Source organism: Rhinolophus hipposideros (assembly GCF_964194185.1).
Source record: "Rhinolophus hipposideros genome assembly, chromosome: 12".
NCBI classification, from domain to species: Eukaryota; Metazoa; Chordata; class Mammalia; order Chiroptera; family Rhinolophidae; genus Rhinolophus; species Rhinolophus hipposideros.
This window is the reverse complement of record NC_138058.1, coordinates 61,051,627-61,073,217: the sequence shown is the minus strand read 5'-3', so window position 1 is coordinate 61,073,217 and position 21,591 is coordinate 61,051,627. Positions and strand designations below refer to the sequence as shown.

At 51.6% G+C, this 21,591-nt stretch overlaps 1 protein-coding gene across 2 annotated transcripts in view; it reads right to left on the bottom strand.

Moving 5' to 3' along the window:
• The window catches only part of DNMT3A (DNA methyltransferase 3 alpha), a 101,996-nt gene that overhangs the window by 30,812 nt on the left and 49,593 nt on the right, over positions 1-21,591 (bottom strand). For both annotated transcript variants that reach the window (XM_081069047.1, XM_081069046.1), the window contains exons 4-6: positions 18,186-18,456; positions 12,176-12,219; positions 11,580-11,726 (exon numbers count right to left, since the gene is read on the bottom strand). In XM_081069047.1, the coding sequence (XP_080925173.1) occupies positions 11,580-11,726; positions 12,176-12,219; positions 18,186-18,456 (462 nt within the window). The remainder of the gene's footprint in view (positions 1-11,579; positions 11,727-12,175; positions 12,220-18,185; positions 18,457-21,591) is intronic.

Genomic DNA, 21,591 nt, shown 5'->3' with positions numbered 1-21,591 from the left:
AAAAATTAAAATATACTGCCCATCATTCATTGACCAAAGAGGAATAGGGCAACAGTCACAGAGCATCTGTGAAGGGTTGTTATGAAAGAATGGCAAGTCAGAAAACTGCTGAAATTCACACACACCGTTGGCAGGGAAAGTGTAAATCGAGAGGTGAAGGACCAGAGTGGCCACAGAGATCTGAAGCGGGTTAAGAGAGGGCTCCACAGGTAGGTGGAAAGGAGGACGTTAGTGGGTCTCTAATTGGTTCTGGGACTCCTTCCAGAGCCTGTCCTGGATGCCAGCTGCTCTCAGACACCCCAAGTCCCTAGCCCTCCCTATCCTGCTCCTCGCAAGGCAGGGCTGCTCCAGTGCTTCAGGCTCTTCCCTCTCTCTAGCCGGCACTTGCCCTCCATGTGGATGATGAGTCTGGTTCCAGGCCCATCTTTTGAGCTGCTGGCTAACCCTCTCCCCATGGACAGCCACCCTGCTGGCTTCTCAAAAGCAGCTTGTCCAAAACCTAAGTCAAAAGTCTACCCGGCCGGCCTGGTGGCTCAGCGCCATGTTCCTAACACCGAGAACGCCGGTTCGATCCCTACATGGGGCAGTGAGCAACAGCTCTCCTTGGAGCTGGGCTGCTCAGGCCTCCCTGGAGCTGGGCTGCCATGAGCAGCCGGAGGTTGGCGTGAGCTGCCACAGGTTGCTGAGTGCTGCTGCGGGCTACTGTGTGCCAACGTGAGGGGCCGGCGGCCAGCGTGAGCAGCCGGCAGCCGGCGAGAGCTGCCATGAGCTGCTGGGAGCAACTGGCCGATGACTGGTGGCCGACAGCCGGTGGGGGAGCGCAAGGCTCCTAATACCAGCCTGGGCCAGGGAGCTGTGTTCTACACAACGAGACTGAGAAACAATGGCTTGAACCGGAGTGGGTGGGGGGCGGGGGAGGCGGAAGAAGGGGGTAAAAAGAAAGTCTACTCCCTCCTAAGAGAATATCATGACCTTGGGATAAGCAGAGAATTCTTAGCAATACACACTAGCCAATAAAAGAAAAAAAATGGATAAATTGGACTTTATTAAAATTAAGAGCTTTGGTTCCTCAAAATACATCCTTAAGAAAATAAGCAGTCATACCACCTTCCTGCCCAAACCTGCTCTTCTTCCTCCAGGATTCCCTAGCTCAGATAATGATACCCTCCACCATTCCCCAAACACCAGGCAGGTTTCTACCTTCCCTCCAACCAGAGACAAGTTTTATCAATTCTATCAAGCCTAGCTCCCATGACCTGGCCCTCAGCAAAGCCGAAGGTAATGCCCCCCACTGGTCCTGCTCTAAACGTATGCTCTCTGGGCCCCTTACAATGCTGTCGACGTTATAGACGTTATCGTCCTATAATACACTTCCAGTGCTCTCACATTCCTGTTCCCTACTGCACACTGAAGGCACAATGAAGCTGAAATTTCTCATTGACAGGAAGGCCTTTGACCTTCTGACCATCTTCCTTTGTAGTTTTATCTCCTCTTACACTTCCTCCCCAACTCTCACACTCTACTTAGAGATCACTTGCTGTTCCCTGAACCCAGAAGTTTCATGCCTCCTTCTCTTTGCCCTTAGTAGTTTCTTTCCCTGAAATGCCTTCCTTATTTATCCCTAGTGGAATTCTCAAAGGACACCTCCTCCAGGAAGCTTTCTGGGAGTTCCCTGGCCCTCCTTTGTGCTCACCACTGTCTGTGCCAGAAGCACAGCCCCAGGCTCCACTTGATGAAGAGACTCTGGGTGAACACTACACACTCCCACCTCCTCCACGAGGCAACCTGTGCCTCTAAGACAGTGTCCAGCCGGCTCCTCCAGGAGCAGCACAGTGCTGTGTATATTTAGTAAGTACTGAGTTCAAGTCGGTTAACTCCTTTATCTAGTATATTGGCTCCTTAACGGAGTCCAGCCGACCAACTAAAGCTTGAACATCCCAGGGGTTTCCTTCACAAATGGTCTGGTCTTTAGAGCAAAGCAGAGAAAACATCACCATTCTATCTTTCCATTGTCTTCCTCCTAGAAAGTGCTATGAAAATGCTTCTAAAAGTTGAACTAAATATGCAAGAAATCTGGAGGCACTCTAGACTCCAAACTCCCAGAGATTTCTTAGACCACCTACCTTAGGATCCCACTCAATGCCCTCCCCCCCTGCCCCCATCAGGCAAACTCCTGTTCCCGTGGCCGGCATGCATAATGTCTCTTCTTAGCCAAGCCTTCCCCAAGGTCCTGGGGCAGGGCTAGTCAGTTGCTCCCACAGCCCCGTTCCTCATATTTCTACAATGGCCCTTACTGGGTTGCAGCGCAATTTATACACTTACATGCCTACCTCTCCCAGGGGAGGGTGGCATCCCAGGGAGGGATTCTGACTTTCCTTTAAATTTGTTTCTGTAGTGTCTAGAAAATGTTGGAAGGTGGTAGACACCCAGACACTTTGGGTGTTATGGTAATCTTTAAGTATGTGCTCAGTTAAGGTTCGACAACTCTTTGAAATAATGAATGAATGACTGTGTGATTAGTGAAAAGTAGCAGGAAGGGGCAGATCTAGGTAGATGGTGACCAAAGCCAGAAGCAGGGATGTAAATTCCGAGCTAAGAAAATGCGCCCGGAAGCTGTGCGTGTCAGAGGCTGGGCACACTTCACAACATTACCTATTCAGGGATGAATTTAAGCCCCTCCCTCATGCCTAAGTCTAGGGTGTAAAGATGAGCATCGCGTCCCAGCTTTGTGATCCAGGCATAAAACGACACAGAAAGAAATGGGACAGCAATGAAGAGGAAAGGAACACTACATTTCAGCATCAAACATGAATTTGATGAGTTGTTTTTTTTTTTAAGAACCTTTGAAGGAGAGGCATATATGTGAGGTCTGAGAATTCACTCAACTATTTAACTTAGAGTTTATGGACAAGGTAGGATAGGATATAAGAGACCAAGGGAGCTACAGATCCTGATTCCAGTCCTCTTCCTCCCAAATTATGAAATTCTAGAATCTCTGGAGTTGGCTAGATTATTTCTATCACATTACAAATGAGGAAACTAAAGTGCAGAGAGGAGAAATTGATCAAGGGCAAAAACTGAGAGCAGCACTGAGAACTCCTGAATCTCATTCCAACATTCCATTAATCCAATCTCACAACATCAAACACACTTGTATGATCATGAGAAAACAACAATTCAAGACTAAGGGCTCGGGACCAAATGAGTGGAGCAGGGGGACCCGTCCTAAGGGCTTTAAAGAACCCAAACCTGGGGCCGGTCCAGTGGCTCAGGCGGTTGGAGCTCTGTGCTCCTAATGTCAAAGGCTGCCAGTTCGATTCCCACATGGGCCAGTGGGCTCTCAACTATAAGGTTGCGGTGTTCCACTCCCGCAAGGGATGGTGGGCTGCGCCCCCTGCAACTAACAATGGCAACTGGACCTGGAGCTGAGCTGCGCCCTCCACAACTAAGACTGAAAGGACAACAACTTGAAGCTGAATGGCACCCTCCACAACTAGGATTGAAAGGACGACAACTTGACTTGGAAAAAGTCGTGGAAGTACACACTGTTCCCCAATAAAGTCCTGTTCCCCTTCCCCAATAAAATCTTTTAAAAAATTAAAAAAGAAAAAAATAAGAAAAGAACCCAAACCTGGCAAAAATGGAGCGGCCTGAACACCCACAGCTGCAGAAGCCAGGAGAAGCGGCGGGTGGCTGGAGGGCTGGGGCAGCCCCACCCCTGTCTTCTAACCCCACACTTCAGTTGCAGGAGAAGCCAAGACTGAAAACCAGCAAGACTTAGTTCTAATTGAGTCATTTGGGTGCAAAACAGAAGCACCATGAGATCTGGAGTCCAGTTTTGCCCATGCAGCCTCTCCACAAGAATATCCATGGGGCTCTTACCTACTTACCTAGGGGGAATCTCAGATTCCTAACAGTAAAATAGGGATAAAAATAGTTCTTATAGTAATTGTGGATCATTTGTCCGTCAAATGACAAAAATAATCCAATTTAGTAATGAGTTTGATGGCCTTTATTCAAGGGAGAACAATCCATGGATTGGGGGGAGAACAGTGCCTCACAAGCAGAGGGACACTCTTCCCGGGGGATTTTGGGCTAGAGTGAGTTTTACAGGGCATTAGAAGAGTTATTGCGGAAACAAGGCAGGATTGGCTGGCAAGTTGGGGATTTCTTTATAAGGCTAGCAGGTCCTATTTTCTAGGGTAAGGTAAGCTGGCTAAAGCTGAGTTGGAGGACCGTGATTGGTGTCTGTGTTAGGTTTCCTTGACAGGTGTCTCCCGTAAGAGCAGGCTGACTTAGGTTTGGATCTGTGATGTGGGCCGGGCCACTGGGGCGGCCTCCATTTCATGGGTCCCGAAATACGAATTAACTTTAGCCTAGTTAAGGATTGTGATGAAAGTTAGTGCTCTTGGCACAATGCCTGGCATGTCGCAGGTGCTCGGTAAAGTCCTTCCCCTTTGGCCTGGTTCAGACTTTGCTGTGGCCAGATGCCGGACCCTGGGCAATTTACTACGGCCCTCCCACTGCTTGCTTTCTTACCACTGAAAAGTGGGGGTTGTTCTGAGAGCTTTTCTCTCTGTGCTCCCAGATAAAGCGAACACTCCAGTGTGCAAACAGCCCATCCACTTGGGAGACAACGGAGAGCTTCTATGATGACAATTTCACAGCCTATCCGAAAGGCCAGCAGCCCTAGACGTCACTACGGGTTCCAGGCTGTCACAGGAGTCCCTTTGAAACGTGCCCAGCCTCTTGGCAAAGTATACTTGTCATGCTTGCTCCAAATGGCATCCTTTCTTTAAAGGCTGATGTTATTTTTGAGGCCACCCTGCAAACGTTCAGGTTTTCCTTAGTTTATATATGGCACATACGTGAGGAATGTCTGCCAGTCAGAATACCCTAAAACTGCTACCCACATACTTGGCTAATAATTTGGTGTTGTCTTTAATGGTCTACTTTGCGTTGCCATTTCTCATGTCTCCTGTACTAAAGCCCAGGAGATCACACTTCATTCATCTATTCCCAAAGTCCCCAGCACAACGCCCCCTACTTAGGTGTATAGTGATGGCTTATTAAATGGAATACAGCACAGCAGCAGAGGACCCTCTGGACAGCCACAGACTATCCTTTCCAGGGCAGACAGCGAGCAGAGTCTGCTCAGACTGCAGGGTTATAAGCAAGAGGAAGCAACATTTGCTCGGTTCACAGAAGCAGCAGCAACCCAAATGGCCAATAAACATATGAAAAGATGTCCAGCCTCACTTATTATCTGGGAAATGCCAATTAAAATCATAACAAGATATCGTGTTTTTTCCCCCACCCATTAGATTAGCAAAATATTGATGTTGGCAAAGGTGGGAGTCTTCTCATACCCTGTTACGGGAGCATAAACTGGCGCTGCCCTTTTTGGAGGGCAATTTGGCAGATTTTATAAAATGCAAAATACATGTTCCCTACGACCCAGCATTTCTCTTTCTAGAGAAACACAGATGCACAAAGAGGCATGACCTAGGATGTTGACTGCTGCAACGCTTATGCAGTAAAATACTGTAAACAACACAAATGCCCACCAAGAAGAGAATGGTTAAATAAAATCATGGTGATCCATATGGAGAAATATAACAATAATTACATGACTAGATTGCCCAGACCTACTTACTGTAAGTGAAAAACCAAGTTGTAAAATGAAACTAGTGCGGTTCCACTTACATTAAAGAAAGAAAAGAAAAAGCAATTATATATTTACGCACACACATATAGATGGATAGAAAAAAATCATGTCATATATATACCAAACTGATAGTATCAGGTACCTCTGGTGGAGGAATTAAAATTGGGAGAGGGGGGGCGGGGTTTTTTACAGTAAAAATGTATCTGCGTAAAACTTATGTAATTAAAAATCATTTTTAAAAATGACTGAGCTCCTACTAAATGTTAGCCCTGTGCTAGGAGCTTTAAATGTTATGTATTACCTTATTAACCCACACAACTCTGATATTAGAATTATTCATTCAGCAAACCTTTATCTAGTTCCTCCAGAATGCCGGCCCTGGGGGCAGAGGTGCTCAGAGTGCCAGCATTGAACAAGCTCTGGGTGAGTAGAGGCAGTAAACAAACTGGTGAGTACTGCTCTGCTGGAGCTGAGACACGCCTGCGAGAGAGCCCAGAGCTGAGTACGGCCAAGTCTAGTCACGGTAGAGGGACCTCAGCTTGGTGAGGTTAAGTGATGCCTAAGGTCCCACATCCAATAAGAGGCTGAGTCAGCATTTGAACTAACCTCCAAAGGCATCCTTCCCTTCAGGAATGTCAAGTATTGCTACCTGCTGGGCAGCCTGCAGGGAGGGAAGGGAGGGGATTGTATGTGAGTATGGGGTGCGGGAGGGGAAGGGAGGGGAGGGGAGGGATGACTATGATATTTAGATCAGATTATTTATCATCATTATTTCATATGCATAAAGCATCTAATAAATGTAAGGATGTACGAGTCCTTCTGTTCAGGTTGGGAACCAGGAAAGACACCAGCTCCTCGATCAGCCTGATTGCCTTGAAGTAATTTAGAATCGGGTTGGGGTGAAGAGATTACTGAGAGAGCCATAATATCTCAGGCTACCGCTGAATCCACAATCCATTAAGTAGTGATACAGTCTACAGCCCTTCTGGCTGGATGACTGTTTCAACTGCTTGGCTGGCCTCCACACCCTCTGCCTCGGGTGTGGAGGACCAATGAAGTACCACCTGTGAGGAGCCCTTCCCAAACCCCCTAAAGCACTCCCTTTGTTCTGAGCATTGATTTCCTTTAGGAGGAACTTGCCTTCCTTTAGGAGGACGAATTGCCTCACCTCTGCCTTCCCACTGCCCAACCTGGGCCAGCACTTCCAGGCCCGAGAAGGCTCTTCTCTGCTCCAGCACAGCACAGACCCAGTGGGAACAGCAGGAGCGCAGGGTGGAGATGAGTCCAGGCACCATTCTGCCTCTGGGGGCCTGCCCACATAGGTCTCCTGGCCTCACGCTATTCTCCAGATAAACCTGTCAGCACCCCTGGAAACCAAGGGTCGAGCCATCAAGGTAGAAATCCAAAGGCCAAGCTCTCTGGGAAAGGGTCCCCTATTCACCAACCTCCTAACTGCTTAGCCAACCAACAGGTGGGTAAGGTATTCACTGAGCCTGTTCTCCCTGCCCAGTACCAGGTTGGGCACAACGGGGGAAGACATGATTAACACATAAAAAATAGTGAAAAATACACTATGAAATTGAGTGCTAAGTCCAACAATATTATCAGTAGGGGCTACAGGGGTGCAAAGAAAGGAGGAGGTCAGTGTAAACTAGAGAAATCCTAGAGAACTTCATGGAAGAGGCAGCAGCTCTTGGCCTCAACCCTGCACGGACAGGGAAAAGCATAGTACGAACAAAGGCAAGGAGAAAGGAAGACACATGTCAAGTATAAAGGGGAAACAGGTCTCTCATATTAGAGAATGGTAGTGAAGTGGGGTGGGCGATTATGGAGGTCACAGTGAGAAACAGCCAGAGGATTTCTGATGTGATAGGGGACACAATAGGGAACGATTACAGGTTCTAGAGCAGGGCCTGGTCATAACTGAAGCAGCGTTGACTCCTTAAAAGGATTAGTTAAGAGGTGCAGTGACAACAACTTCCCAGCCCTAGCAGAAATTCCCACTTCCGCCCCAGGGAAGGAAGACATGCCTCATTTTCCTCATCCACTGATTTTAAATTTCATTCATTTTGTGATGTTTTTTTTAAAAAATTAAATTTATTGGGGCTAACATTGGTCAATAACATTATGTAAATTTCAAGTATGCAATTTTATCAGCCATCTATATATGCGATTGTGTGCTCACCACCCAAAGTGGTGATATTTTTGTGATATTCTAAGTCTTCTTAAATTTTACTTTATTTTTATTTTTATTTTGGAGGGGAGAGGAAAGCCTGGGAAGTAGGTTATCTGGGATGGATGGAAAAGTAAAAAGTAGCCCTCACCATAATAACTGTGGAATGACTGACAAGGGTGGTCAAAGGGAAAGGAAATTAAGCCCAGGAAGACATTTGTGCGCGTGGACCAGGGAAGGGGCAGGGACAGACAGGGTCGGCAGGAGCCCCACAGCAGGGCACACAGCCCTCATACCCTGCCTCGGCCCCACCCCCCTTCCCAGGCACCTTCCTGCTGTTCTCAGCCCCCATTCCCAGTGCTCCACCACCACCAACTTCCATTCCTGAAAAGGCCATGCAGTGCTGGGCCTCAGAACCTTTTCCCGTGCTGAACACCTCTTCCTGCAATGCCCTTCCTCCCCTTCCCTAAATTCCAGTTCATCCTTTAAAAGCCAAAAGCCACCTCTTGCGGGTGTGTGGATGACCCCTCAGGTGATACTCTTCCTGAGGTGCCCAGAACCCTCATCCTATCGCGGGACAAGTAAGAGTCCTCGAGGCTTCCAGCAGCCCCAGGATCTCACACAGCGCTTAGACATGGAGGATACTGGGTGTCAGCTCAGTACGGTGCCCTGCAGGAACTTTTAACGAGCAGGTTTCTCCCGCTGAGGTCAGGAAATGCTGGCTAGACCTTCAAGTGACACTGCCTGGGAAACAGCAGGAGGGGAGACGTCTTTTGGGGAAGGAGGGTGGGTCATAGGGACTATGAGATCACAGAAGTGGTCAGGGGCTCAAAACAGGCAGAGAGTGGGGGCAGAGATCTGGGGATGCCACAGATGAGGGGCGAAGAGGATACTGAGGAGATGCAGTTGGAGGAAATGGGGAAGAAGCTCAGGGACAAGGGCAAGAAGGCCTTAGGAGGCGGTTTCAGAAGAAAGGGTCAAATGCCAGTGAACCAAAATGAGACCGTGAAGGGAGGAAGGATTTCTTTCTCCTTGGTAAGCCACTTAGAAAACGAGCCTGATGGCGACAGTTACTACTCTTTAGTCTAAAAGGGACACTAGGGAATCTTGAAAGTGACCTATGTTTTCCCAACATTCTTGTTACCTGCTGCTAGCCTTCCCCTCCCCCCCAGCAGAGCCCCAGAGGGATAAGTGTGGTCTTGGGGCCAGGCCCCACGTGGCAGTAGGAAGCGTGAATTCTAATTCCATTCCAGTCCATTCCCGGTGTGCTGTGTGAGCTGGTAGCCAACATATAACAACAGCACCAGACCCCTCATCTGAAAATAGGGGGGATCAACAGTTCTAACACTTGCACTGCAAGTCATGGAATTCCTTACAGATATCTTTAGTTAGATCATATGAATGAGGCACAGTTTTACTAGCAGAAAATACATTGTGTTGGTAGGTCTCTAGCTCAAGTGGCACATACCTAAAATATTTTATAAATCAAATAAACTTTCAGAGTTTTTCTGTTAACACGCATTGATTACCTATATGGGTTGGGGGGTGGCAAAGCAGATGCCAAAGGTTTAAGATTTTTCTAGAAAAGCTTTCGATGAATGTTGAAACTCAGTGATATGTTCATGGGCGTTCATTATACTACTCTCTCTACTTCTATGGGTGTTAAAAGAGGTTCCTGATAAACAAGTTTTTAAATTTTAGTAGAAAACTTAAAATTGAGAGAATGTATCTATTATCTTAATTTTCCTGGAAGTTGAGAAAAGATCCCTTTTTTTATCGCAACTGAGGACAAGCCCCCATACTGCTTCTTCAAGGGAGCACAGTTTGAGGACCACAGAATTTCTAGAAGCTTCTGTAGGTTGAAAAGTTATTATGTCTAGCTTCTGACCCCGGGGCTAAGAGGGGGCAGAAACAGCACCATGCATCACAAGAGGTTAAAAAGCTAAGCCCCTCCAGTGGTTGGGGCACTTGACCAGATAGTGCAATAACCCCAGTTCTCAATTTTCATCCCAAAGACCACACTTAATGCTCAGGGTCAAGTCCCTCTCTCCTCCCAGACCTTGGACTGGCTGCCCCCTTTCCAGGCTTTTCCAGGAGAGTAATCTCTCCCTTCCTGGATCCAGAAGGAACTGAAACAATCAAGTCGCCAAACCCCCACGTTGTTTTGAACTTTCTCTGGAATAAACTCTCACACAATGTAACAGGATAACACTTCCGTTCTAGGCCTGGGGTAAAGGCAAAAGAGAATGCTAGTGAAACGCCCCAGGTGGTGGAAATTCACCCCCTTTCAGCTCCCTTCCTGGTGCCCATAGGTCCATCCATATGCCTTCTCTCTACTAATCAGACAGACAGGAGGGCAGCCCCGCCAGTCGTGCTGGGTGGACTGGTCGTCCCTTGGTCTTTCAGTCTCCACTGCCTCCCCTCCTCACCACCGACTGGCTCCCACCCATCTTACCACCCCCACAGAAGTTCCTCATAGAAAGTCACCAGCTACCTCCATGATGTAGAATGCAATGAGTATGTCTCAATGAATTCAGCTTCCGCAGGGCTGGGCAGCCCTTCTCACCAGAAAACCTACTCTCTGAGACCCTACTCTTCTTCTCTTGGCTTCTTCTCAGGCCCTGCTGCCGGCCACTGCTCCTTTCTACGAGGCCCCAAAATGTTGGGGTTTCTGTGGACACAATCCTGGGACTCGGTCTCTGCCTTCGCCCTGTCGCTTCTGCCCCCCCTGCTCCCCGCCCCAGCTCACCAGTTTCCATGGACTTAAATGCCCCAGGTTCTGCTCTCAACACCCTTCCCACCTTTGTGTCCGCAGCCTGCACCTCCTCCATCCAGGCTCCAGGCTCCTCAGCATCTCACCGGGAACTTGACCTCCATGCAACCTAAGCCTGTGCTTTCCAAGTCTCCCCCTTCCGAGGAAATGACACGCCCATCACCAGGCTTCCAGGATGTCTTCCTTGAGCCTCTCAGTGCCTTCCCTTTCTCCACGCCTTTGATCCATCAGCAAACCCTACTGATTCTGTCTCCAACATACATCCTGGATCTGTCTTGTCTCCATCGCTGCCCCTTTAATCCGCATCAAATCGTTCCTCTGCATAGAAACCTTCACTGGCTTCCCAGCGCACTCAGAATTCAACCAGCTCTGGGCCGGGACCTGCGAGGTCCTGTGCGATTGGAACCCTGCTTCCTTCCCAGCCTCCCCTGGCCACACTTTCTCCCTTGCTCATTGCACTCTGGGCATACTGGTCTTTCATTCTGCCCAAAACGCCAGGGCCCTGCTTGTGCTATTTCCTCTGCCTAGAACATTCTCCACCACCGCTTCCCCTCGCGCTTCACAGAGCCAGCTCTTCCATTCCTTCAGGTCTCAAATGCCACCTCCTCCAAGAAGCCTCTTCTGCGTTCCCCACCCAGAGCAGGCCTCTGTTATCCTCTTTTTCAGCCCATTTACTTGTTTTCTGTCTGTCTCCCCCATCAGAATGTCAACTCCACGAGGCAGGAATTATATATGCACAGAGCCTAGTAGTATACTACCTGATACACGGGGAAGTAGTCAATAAACATTTGTTGAAAGTCACTGGCTGGGGATTACGCAGTTCCCTGAAAGTATGACAGGTTAACCTGAAGGGGAAACTTAGGTTCAGCCGGGGCCTGCCAACAGCCTCAGAGGGTGGCTGAAGCTAACTTCTGGTTTTCCAAAACTATGGGACTGGCTGGGACCCAGGCCACAAGGCACCTCACCTCCCTTTTCCAGCGTGCCAGCCACTCGTCCCGCTTGCGCTTGCTGATGTAGTAGGGGTCCCCCGCCTGGAAGGTGAGCCGCGGCATGGGCCGCTGGCGGAGGCTGGACTCCCAGCCCAAGCCCCCCCGAAGCCGGCCCCGGGAGCCCTAGGACAGAACGACAGAGAGACAGACTGGCATTAAGATGGGCACTGGCAGCCCCACTGCAGGGTTTGTTCTTCCTGGAGGGGAAACTGAGGAGGCACTCACCTCAAACAGAACCCAGGAGCCCTGACTCCTGGCCAGAGATGTCAACCCTGCAAGTACTGGGCAAACCCCTGTCTGGGCCGGAGAAGTGAGGGAGTGGGGTGGGGGTGACCCAGGGACAAAAACCAGGAGGGGAGGTGCTTGGTCTCAGAGGGGGACCAGATGGCTGCCTTGGAGGACTTCCAACCTCCACACCCACTACCTCTCCTCTTCACAGAGGGGCATGTAAAGAAGGGGACAGGGGCCACCTCAGGCTCCCCTCACACACACTCGCCACAGGTGGTCAGAGCAGTGGCTTTCTTCTAGAATCAGGATCCACAGAGCCCCTGGGGGTTGAGGAAAACACTTGCCTCCATTTTCATGGATTCGATGTTGGTCTCCTTCTGTTCTTTGCCTGTGGAGAGGGAAGAACAAAGGGACTGTCGGCAGAGTTATGGGAGTGGCTATGAGGCCCCCACCTTGTGCCTGGGGCCCTGTCATGGGGCAGGGGTCCTCCAACCATGTAGCTGTTCATGTGTCAAATCTGATGGCCCACCACGTGCCAGGCGCCATGCTGGCCCCGGGGACGCGGAGCATGGCCAGAGCAGAACAGGGACTGGGGCAGGGTTGGAGGCCCAAATCTAGACAACAGAAAAGCCAGGGCTGTGGCGCACAGCCCATTAACTCGGTCTCAGGCACACACAGGGGGCGTCTAGAAATAGCCCCACTCGGTTCTTCCTAGTCAAAGAGCTCCCTTCCCAGAGGAGGGGCCAGACTTCACAGCCTCCCCTGGCCCTGGGAGGAAGCATCCGTTTCTACGTGTGGGGCCCTGGGGGGGGGGTCGGGGGGGGCACAGGGCGAATGGAGCAAGACTCCAGTGAAGCAATGTCATCTCTATGAGACTCATCTGGAAAATAAAGATGCTGGAGGTGATTTCTAAGGTCCTCCTGGAGTTCTCAATATGGTGGTTCTATTATTAGTAGTCTGCCTCTGTACCCCATTCTCAGGTTCCTGAGCTCAGCCTTTCTTCTAGAAGACTTGGACTCCAACTGTCTTCGTGTGCCCTGGGTAGCGTCTCCTAGCCCGCCTGCTCACTGAATCATGGTAGATACCTTTCTAAAATCTTCAGGTTAATGGAAACATCAAACGCCTAGAACGGCGCTTGGTGTATAGTGGGTGCTCAGTAACGTTAGTTTTGTTCCCCTTCCAGAAGGCAGCAGTTTCGTGCTCTTCCTCCCCGCAATTCCTCGACTGAGCCCTGATTCCAGTTGGGGGAGGCTCCCCTGGGGGCAGAAGCCCCAGCACTGCTGGTTTGGGAGAGCCTTATCCTCATTCTGTCCTTCTCCCCGCCCCAAGCAGCAGGGCAGCCACATTCCTCCAGAATACCCCTGCCCTCCTACCCTGGTCCTCTCAGGGTCCTCACTTGTCCTAGCTGTGGGCTGGGGTGAACTGTGCCTTCCTGAGCTTCCCACGGGAGTTCAGGGGGAGTGAGCCTTCCTCTGACCTGCCACCCCACAACTCCCTTCTCAGAAGCCAAGAGTACTGAGCTTGGGCTCAAAGCAGGAAGGTCACTAAGGCTGGCTCAGGGTAGCTGGGGGAGGGGGACACAAAGAGCCAAAAAACGGAAAAAACAGCCCCTACTTCATCTCCTGGCTCAGAAGCGGAAACCAGCCACAGCACTGAAGGCCTCTGAATCCTCAGCCGCGGAGAGGATGTTTCTTTCCCTCCCTCTCACCGGAGAAGACCTGGGGCCGTGTGTCTCGCCCAGGCAGGGCCGGGGGCACTTCTGGATTACAGCGGACAGGACGAGAGCCCTGGGGGAGCTGGGGGGGCGCCCTGGATGCGGGGACACCCGAGACGACACTTGGGGTGCCACACCCAAAGAGCCGAGCTGGCTGCGGAGGGGCGCGGGGGAGAGGAAGCGCGTGTGTCTGTCGCGGGGGCACGTGGGAGGGTACATGTATAATCGCTGACGCTTGTACACGACAGGCCTTTCAAGGTATGTCTCACACAGACTTTCTGTCTCTTCCTCCGTGTTTCCATTAGGCCCTCTCGCCTCACCACTGCCAGCTCCCCAGCTTTTCCTCGGGCCTCCTAGGGCGAGGCTCCCCCTCCCACCAGCCAGGGGCCTCCCGCCTCCCCGAGTTCCGCACCCCTCCACCCCCACCTCCGACCAGCACTTTCTACCCGGCGAGGCTTTGTGCTGCCAGAAGGGGGCACCCGCCCTCGGATCAGGCTGCACCAGGAGGTCCTTAAGACCTCACACGTTCCCTACTGGGGACCGTCGGTGGCATTTGATCTATGGGAAATCACTTATTTATTCAAATGAAAGAAAATCAGCGCTGAAAGGAACTGTAAGGATGATGGAGTACTCCTCCAGCCCCTACATATTGCCGATGGGGAAACTGAGGCCCTGGGGATTGACATGCCTTACTACTAGAGCTGAGAAGACAGTTCCCTTGATACTACACCCTCCTGGTGTTCCCCCTTTCCCATTCTCAGGCTCCCCCATGCACCCCAAAACGGAATTACTTTTCTTTATATAATCTCTAACTGCCTTCCTTCTGGAATTTTCTCTCTGACAAACTGCGCATGACCGCTTGTGTGATATCACACACACACTTGGGCAAGCAAAACAACAAACTGGGCTGCCTCAGATTGCTGCAGTTGTCCTGAGTCAAGGAGGATCAGCTGCTCTCTCAACTCTCCCTCTGCAGTCCATCTGCTCCTGGCCCAGACCCAGGGTCCCAGGCAGGGCCAGGTGGCGGTGTGCCTTCCAGGGTGGCCCTGGCAGGCTTGGACATGACCCTAGGGTATCTCAAGTCTTGGAGACAGTGGAGACCAGGGTGCTTCTAACACTTACCTGTTGGTCTGAGACTATGCTCAGCAGGGAGCCCCCCAAATTCCCTTTAAAATGAAGCCAAATCTCAATGGCAGGACTGAGGCCAGGCTTGCCCCAGAGGGCAGTCACTTGTCCCATAGCAGGAGCTCGGTCTGAGGAGAGAGTAGCTCTGAGCTCACCCTAATCTGGTCCTTTACTCGTTGTATTACTTTGGGGAGGTAACCTAATCTCTCTGAACCCTCAGTCTCCCTATCTGAAAAACGGGGATAAAAGAGTCCTCCTTGAGTCCTCCTGTGATCACAAAGATTAAAGAAGGGAATACACAAAGAGCTGGGCTTCTCAAACTTGACTATGCATCGAAACCCTGAGGAGCTCTTTGATAGGTACGTTCTGTTTCAGGAGGTCTAAGGTGAGGCCTGAGAGTCTGCGTTCCTCACCTCTCATGTGATGCCAGGTGATGCATGGACCACACTGAGTAGCGAGGAGACAGAGCACTCAACACACAGTCAATATTTAGTCAAAGCAAACCACACCACCACTGTTACTGTCAGCATCACGACGACATGACTGCAGGAGTGCACGAGTCTGCCCAAGGCCACCACCTGCCTGTCCAGGTGGCTCTGGGCCTGATTACTCATCCTCTCTCCTGCTCCTCCTCCTTTCTCCTGGCTGTTCTATCAGGATCTGGGGCTCCTACAGTGCACACAGAAGGGTGTCTAGGCCAAAGGCACATGCCTTAAAGGCCTCCATTCTCCCTGTACAGGACCTCATGAAAGGGGTTCCAGGAAAGACAGATGGAGTCCCCTGAAAAGAGACCCCGAATGAGGAGAACTGAAAGGAGACCATGGCCACGTCACTTCCTTGCTGGGGCCATCGTCTCCTTCCTCCTGGGGCTGAAGCAGCTGAGCATGTGTTCTGTATGGCCGACTGCTGGAACGATGGCTGAGCCTCCAGTGGGCCACTGCCCACTCCTCCGGCTCACCCCTCACAAGTCTCAGCATCGGGCAACTCACAGTAGCCTTCAGGGATCCCACCCGCTCTGACCCTTGCCAGCATCTTCCCTGCCTGGATGGCTGCGGCCAAATTGCTGAATGTTCTGAGGCCAAATTTTGGAGATCAAGGAGACTTGGAGTATTTTTGCCCACCATGCTCAGCACTAAAATTCTGAGGAAGATCTGCTTAATGCAGGAGTCACCCTTGAACGATCTCTCCCTTTTCCCCTCATGTCCTTGGCACTCATCCATCTCTCTCCATGTCTGCTGCCACCTAGCTCATCAGAGCCACCCTCCTCCCCTCAAAAGATACCTGCAGCAGCTCCTAACTGCTCATCCTGCCTCCTGGCCCCTCCAACCATTCCATTCCAGGATCCAGATGGCAAAATTCAAAGCACATCATGTCACCCCTGGGAGGGTGGCCTCAAAGCCTGCCCTGCCCCGTCTGCTCTCCCCTCAGCTCACATTCCTCCCTTGCTATCTCCACTCCAGCCCTGTGGGTTTCTCTCAGCTCCCTGGGTGCCCTGCTCCCGCCCACCTAGGAGCCTTTATATTTGTTCTCACTCCCTCTCTGTGTCACCCCTCACCTGGTGAACCCTAGCTCATCCTTCAGCTTACGTGTAACAGCCCAGGCCAGCTGCGTTCCTCTGGTATAGTTTCTCATAGAACCACGTTTATTTTCTAGGGAACTTATCTCTGTATAATCACACACTTTTCAGTGTTGAGTTTCTCACTAATGTCTGTCTCTCCAGCTGACTACGAGGTCCTTGAGGGCAAGAACTAAGTTTTTGTTCATGAGGGTTTCCCCAGATCCTGGCACAGACCAAAGGGGTGTTTAGTAAACACCCATTGACTGACTGAAGAAGGAGCTCCTGAGAACAAACAGAAATGGAGACAGGGAAATCCCAATTCAAAAGCAAACCCTCAAGGGTGCACAGCATGCTTGGAGCTATGGCTCCATCCTACCAGTCACAGATCACTGCCTGGGCCCTGAGCAGCAGCTGGGTGCCACTGGTGGTGGGGTCCCAGGAAGCTGGGAGTCAGCCAAGACCTGCCTCTGGGGACCAGCACATGTGGCGGGAAAGGCTGACAGGTTCTGTTCTTGCACACCAGGGCGTTTCACCAGGATGCTATCTTCCCCTTGTCCTCCTCTGTTTTACTCCACTCAGGCCCCTGGGACAGTGCCACCAAGTGTCAGGACACATCCCAGGTGGCACTCAGGTGAGGCTACGGGCTCTGATCAGCTCAGGGCCAGCCCTCCTGTGCCCCACTGCAGAATAAAGGGGCTAGTGGAAGGGCACACGACTCTGAAGCCAGGATGGAATAAATCCCGGATCTGCCACGTACGGGCTTGGGGTCCCCGAGCAAGTCACTTCATCTGGTTAAGTCTCGATTTCTTTTCCCACCTTACAATGGGGACAGCAATACCTCCTGAAGAAGACTGCTTGGAGGAATAAAACAATCAACACAGAGCACCTCAGGAAGCGCTTTGCACATCACGGGAGCACCATAAATATCAGCTGAATAATAAACGCATGCAAGATATTTTTCAATAAATTTGGAAATCTCTTTTCTGGAGATGCTCTCAATCCTGCCTGAATATGATGCTTGGATCCATGCAAACTGAGTTATGCCAATTCATCAATTTCCTCATTCCATCGTACACACTTGGAAGGAAGACTTTTTGAAATGAAAATGCACATGTGCAAAACAACCTGGCAGGGTCCTGGGAGGATCCAATGCGATAATGTATGAGAAAGTGCTTTGTAAACTGTGAAGCCCTGTACACATGCTAGTTGTGCTCATTACTAACATGTTTACAGCTCGCTTGGCCCTGAAATTGCTGGCTTAACCTGAAAGAGAAAAGTGGGCAACTTTCCAGGACTCCAAGGGCTAGGCCAAGAAGTCCGGGAGGAAGAGGCCTGGGTTGGACCACCCGGCCCTCCCCCACCCCACTGTCACAACCAGTTTAGTCCAGTCAACGAAACTGTGGTGGGCTCAGGACGGCTATGCTGGGGAAGGCTCATGGGGCTTTTAACGCCCACACGGGCGTCTGCTGCCCTCGAGCACCCAGGCCAGGGGCTACAAACACAGCGATCCCTAAGAGTCCCAGGTCTTGCAGGCAAGGTGGGGCTGAGGGAAACAGGTGCATAACCAACCTGGGGGGTAGGGAGAGGCAGCAGGGACGTGGTAGGGGGGACAGGCAGCCATCACCCCAGTCCAGCAACCATTGGCATTAAGCAAACCCACTGCTGCCAGAGATCTAATTTTGTTTTGTTTTCATGAGAAGCCAAAAAGCTAGATCTTTATGTGAAATATCTTGATTTTTAAATATCGGCAACTAATGTTTTTAAATGTTTAAAACACAACGTGGGCCAAATAACACCTGTGTGCAGGCGGCATCCAGCCAGTAGCCGCCAGGGCACAGCCTGGGCGAGGAGACCTTCAGCTTCCATGCCCAGCCCACGCTTCCAGCCTCTGCTAGACCCCTAGTGTCCAGCCCTCAGGCAAGCCCGAAAGAGGCGGCCCCTTGAGCCAGGGACTCACCTTCTTCTGTGGTGGCTCCTCGGCCATCCTTGGGGGTGCAGCAGCCATTCTCCACGGCTCTGGAGGCTTCGGGCGGGGTCTCGGCTGCACCCTCTCCTTCGGCTGGGGCCCCGCCCTTCTGTCCCCCAGCGGGGCTCCCCTCCTCTGGTTGGGGCTCACTCCGCTTCTCCAAGTCCCCATTGGGTAACAGGTCTGAGGGGCCTGAGTCCTGGGCCATGGACGGGGACTTGGAGGTCACCGGGGGGTCCTTTGGTGTGTCACTGCTTTCCACCTTAAAAGAAGAAGAAAGAAACGCAGGAGAGGGTTAGACCAATGGTCTTAGTCTGTTTTGGATCACTGAACGCTCTGAAAGTCTGGTGAAAGTTATGAACTCTTTGTCCAGAAAATTGTGTTCACCTGAACATTCACGCAATTTTGCATGATGTTCATACACTCACAATTTTACTCTCAGTTTCAAGGGGTTCATGGGCCTGACCCCCTGAAGTCATGGGGTGTATGGATTCCAGCTTAAGAAATGGGAAAAGAAATCAGCCTGGCTGGCCAAGCCACACCCCCACACACTCACTGAGGTGACACAGGACTTTCCAGCGTCTGCAGCCCCTATTAAAAACAAATGCTCCTCGTCTATCCCTACTTCTAATCAGGACCCCTTCGCAGAAGATTCTAGTAACCCCGGGCTGATCTGACTCCTGTGTCAGAGTCCTCCAAGCTTTCCTTTTGGTCTCGCAAGGCCCAAACACAAATCATCACTAGCTGCTGGAGCTTGAGGGTCAAAGGGGGCCTCCCAAAGAAGTGTTCCCCTGGGCCCCAAAGCCCAGTGCCATTCCTTCTCTCAGCTTTGGCCCTGACAGGTTGTCCCAGGCACTCAGACGCCCAGACAGCCAAGGTCCCAGCAAGAGTCTGCAGCATGCCCCTCCCTAGCACATGGTCCCAGGTTCCCGGTCTGAAACATTGCTTTGTCCCCAAGAACCTAGGAACTGAACTTGCTACTCGAATCACATCAAGAGCAATCACAACTGTCCTTCCTAACCATCACGGCAGCGTGGGCAAAGCTTCTTCTGACCCATCACCCCTTTCGGGCCACTCGACCTCCCTGGGAGGCTCTCAGAGAATTCTGTCATTTGCTCTAGGTCACACACTTTGTGAAGACAGAGCGAGCGCAGCAGAGCCTGGAGAGCACTTCGTCCTTGGCCATCAGGGGCAATTAGGCTGGGGTATCTCAGAAAGAATGGAAATGTTCCCCCCGCCCTCCGTGCTTGGCGCTCTGCCACACCGACAGGCAGCAGTCTGCCTTTGGCAACTCTGCGCGCTGGCTCCATCCGCAAGATGCCTGGCCCTTGTGGGGCCAGTATTAGCTCAGCAGACGCCCTGCTGGTCTGCAACCTCAGGTAAGCTGCTGACTCAGGTAAGCTCTCAGATAAGCTGCTGCCCAAGAGGGCACCTCAGTTTCCCCACCTGTGAGGTGAGATGACGAGGCTGGCCCACTGAAGGTGTTTTCCTTCTTTTTAAATCCTTTCTTTTCCTATTTATAAAAGTCAGACATACATGTTTTGAAAATTCAAACCACACAAAAATGGGTAGTGTTAAAAGGTGAAAGCCCTTGTTTCAATTCCCTACCTTCAAAATCACTGTCCACAGGTAAATCATGAATAACAGTTCGGCAAGTATCTGTTCTAGACTAGTTTTCTATGCAGCTATCATCACATGGAAGTTACGTGTTTATACATATGTATTCACACATACATCCAGAATTCTTTTTTCTAAAAGGACATCCTACTATGCATACTGTTCTGCCAGTATTTTCCCTGAACAAGCAGATTGGGCCTCTCTCCATCCCTATGCCATGGATCTGTCTGATTCTGTGTCACAGCTGCTCAGCACTCGCTTGGGTGGATGCTTCAGAAGTTATTCACATCGTTCCCTAGTTGTGGGCCTTCGGGTAGATTTGCTTTCGCTGCCGTGAACCCTTGTACTCTGAGCTCTGTGCACCGGTGGATTTCTCTAGACTGGAGTCCCAGAAGCGGACTGATGGCGATAGAGGGCATGCCAATCTACGAGTGAAGAGAAACAGCCAAATTCCCTCCAAAGAGTTATATCCTCCAGGTGCACCCCGACGGCCTGAGAGAGCGCTGGTCTCCCCAGGCCTTCTCTGCACAGCCTGGCAACCTCCAAGGCTGCTTCTGCTGCAAGAGTCTGAGACTTCAACTCTAAGCCCGCTGTTGTCTGATAAGAAACCCCCAGAGGTGACAAACAGAGATAAGGGCCATGGAGGGGAAAAAAACACAGAAACCAGAGTCTTCCCTAGACGAGGCTGTGTGCACATGCAGCAGCATGAGGACCAACCAGCAGAGAAGCCTCCAGGGCCCTTGCCAGTCTGTTCTCCTGGCGGCACGGGGTGGCCTGGGGCAGGCCTTCTTCCAGGAAGAGAACCTCCCATGGAAAGCTGCAAACGTGTGTAGTCCTCAGCAGTTGGAGGTGGGGGGGCTGCAGCCAGAGGAAGAACAGGCCTCTAACGGAAGTGAGAATTCCTCCACTAGGCTTGGGCACGGAGGCCCAAAGCCAGCAGAGCCAGGAGGTCAAACACAGGGATGCTGGTGGAGCAGGAAGGCCCCGTGTCTCTCCTTGGCCTGTCCCCACGTGTCATGACCCACACACTCTGTCCAAGGGTCTTTCCCACCTCCCTGCTCGAAACAGCAGGGCTCCCTGGCCTGGGTGCCCCTCCCTGGTATAAATCCTCTCACCCCTCAGGGCTTTCTCATGTGAGAAAGTCAGATGGGCCAGGCAGCCTGGGGAGTGGGGCACTTTGGGCCCCCTCAGCCACCCCGAGGTCAGGCTGCCCCAGGCACCAGAGAGCCCTAAATGTGGCACTCCTGGGGAGGTGGGTATGGGGGTCCCACGGGCCAACTTGGGCTGAGAAGTTTAGGTCAGAGCCAATCTCTTACCATGGCCGTGTCCTCCTTTCCTCTAGCTACTTGCTGCCCCACAGACACCTCAAGTTAGGGCAGGTTCCTGGCCCCACAAAGCTGCTCGAGACAACTCTGCTGTCATTCACTTCCTGCCTGGGGACCAACCACATGGCCCCCTCTCACCCTGGGACTCACTTCCTGTTGACGGTCAGCTCCATAGCATAGACAGCCAGGAGCACCTGCTCTGAGACCCAAGACACCCCAGGGTCCCCACCCACACTAACCGAGCCCCCCCGCCCAGGCCTGCCCTGGAGGACCCCTGTCTGAAGAGACGGGAGAAAGTGGTGTGAGACACACCATTCTCCCCGAGGCGGGTGGCTGTGGGGGAAGAGGAGTCCTCTGTACAGCTCCAGCCCCAGGGGTAGCTCAGCGGGCTGAAATCCACTCCCACCCCACCCCCACCCTGCCAGTCCTCACCCCCCCTTCTTCCCAACCAGGCC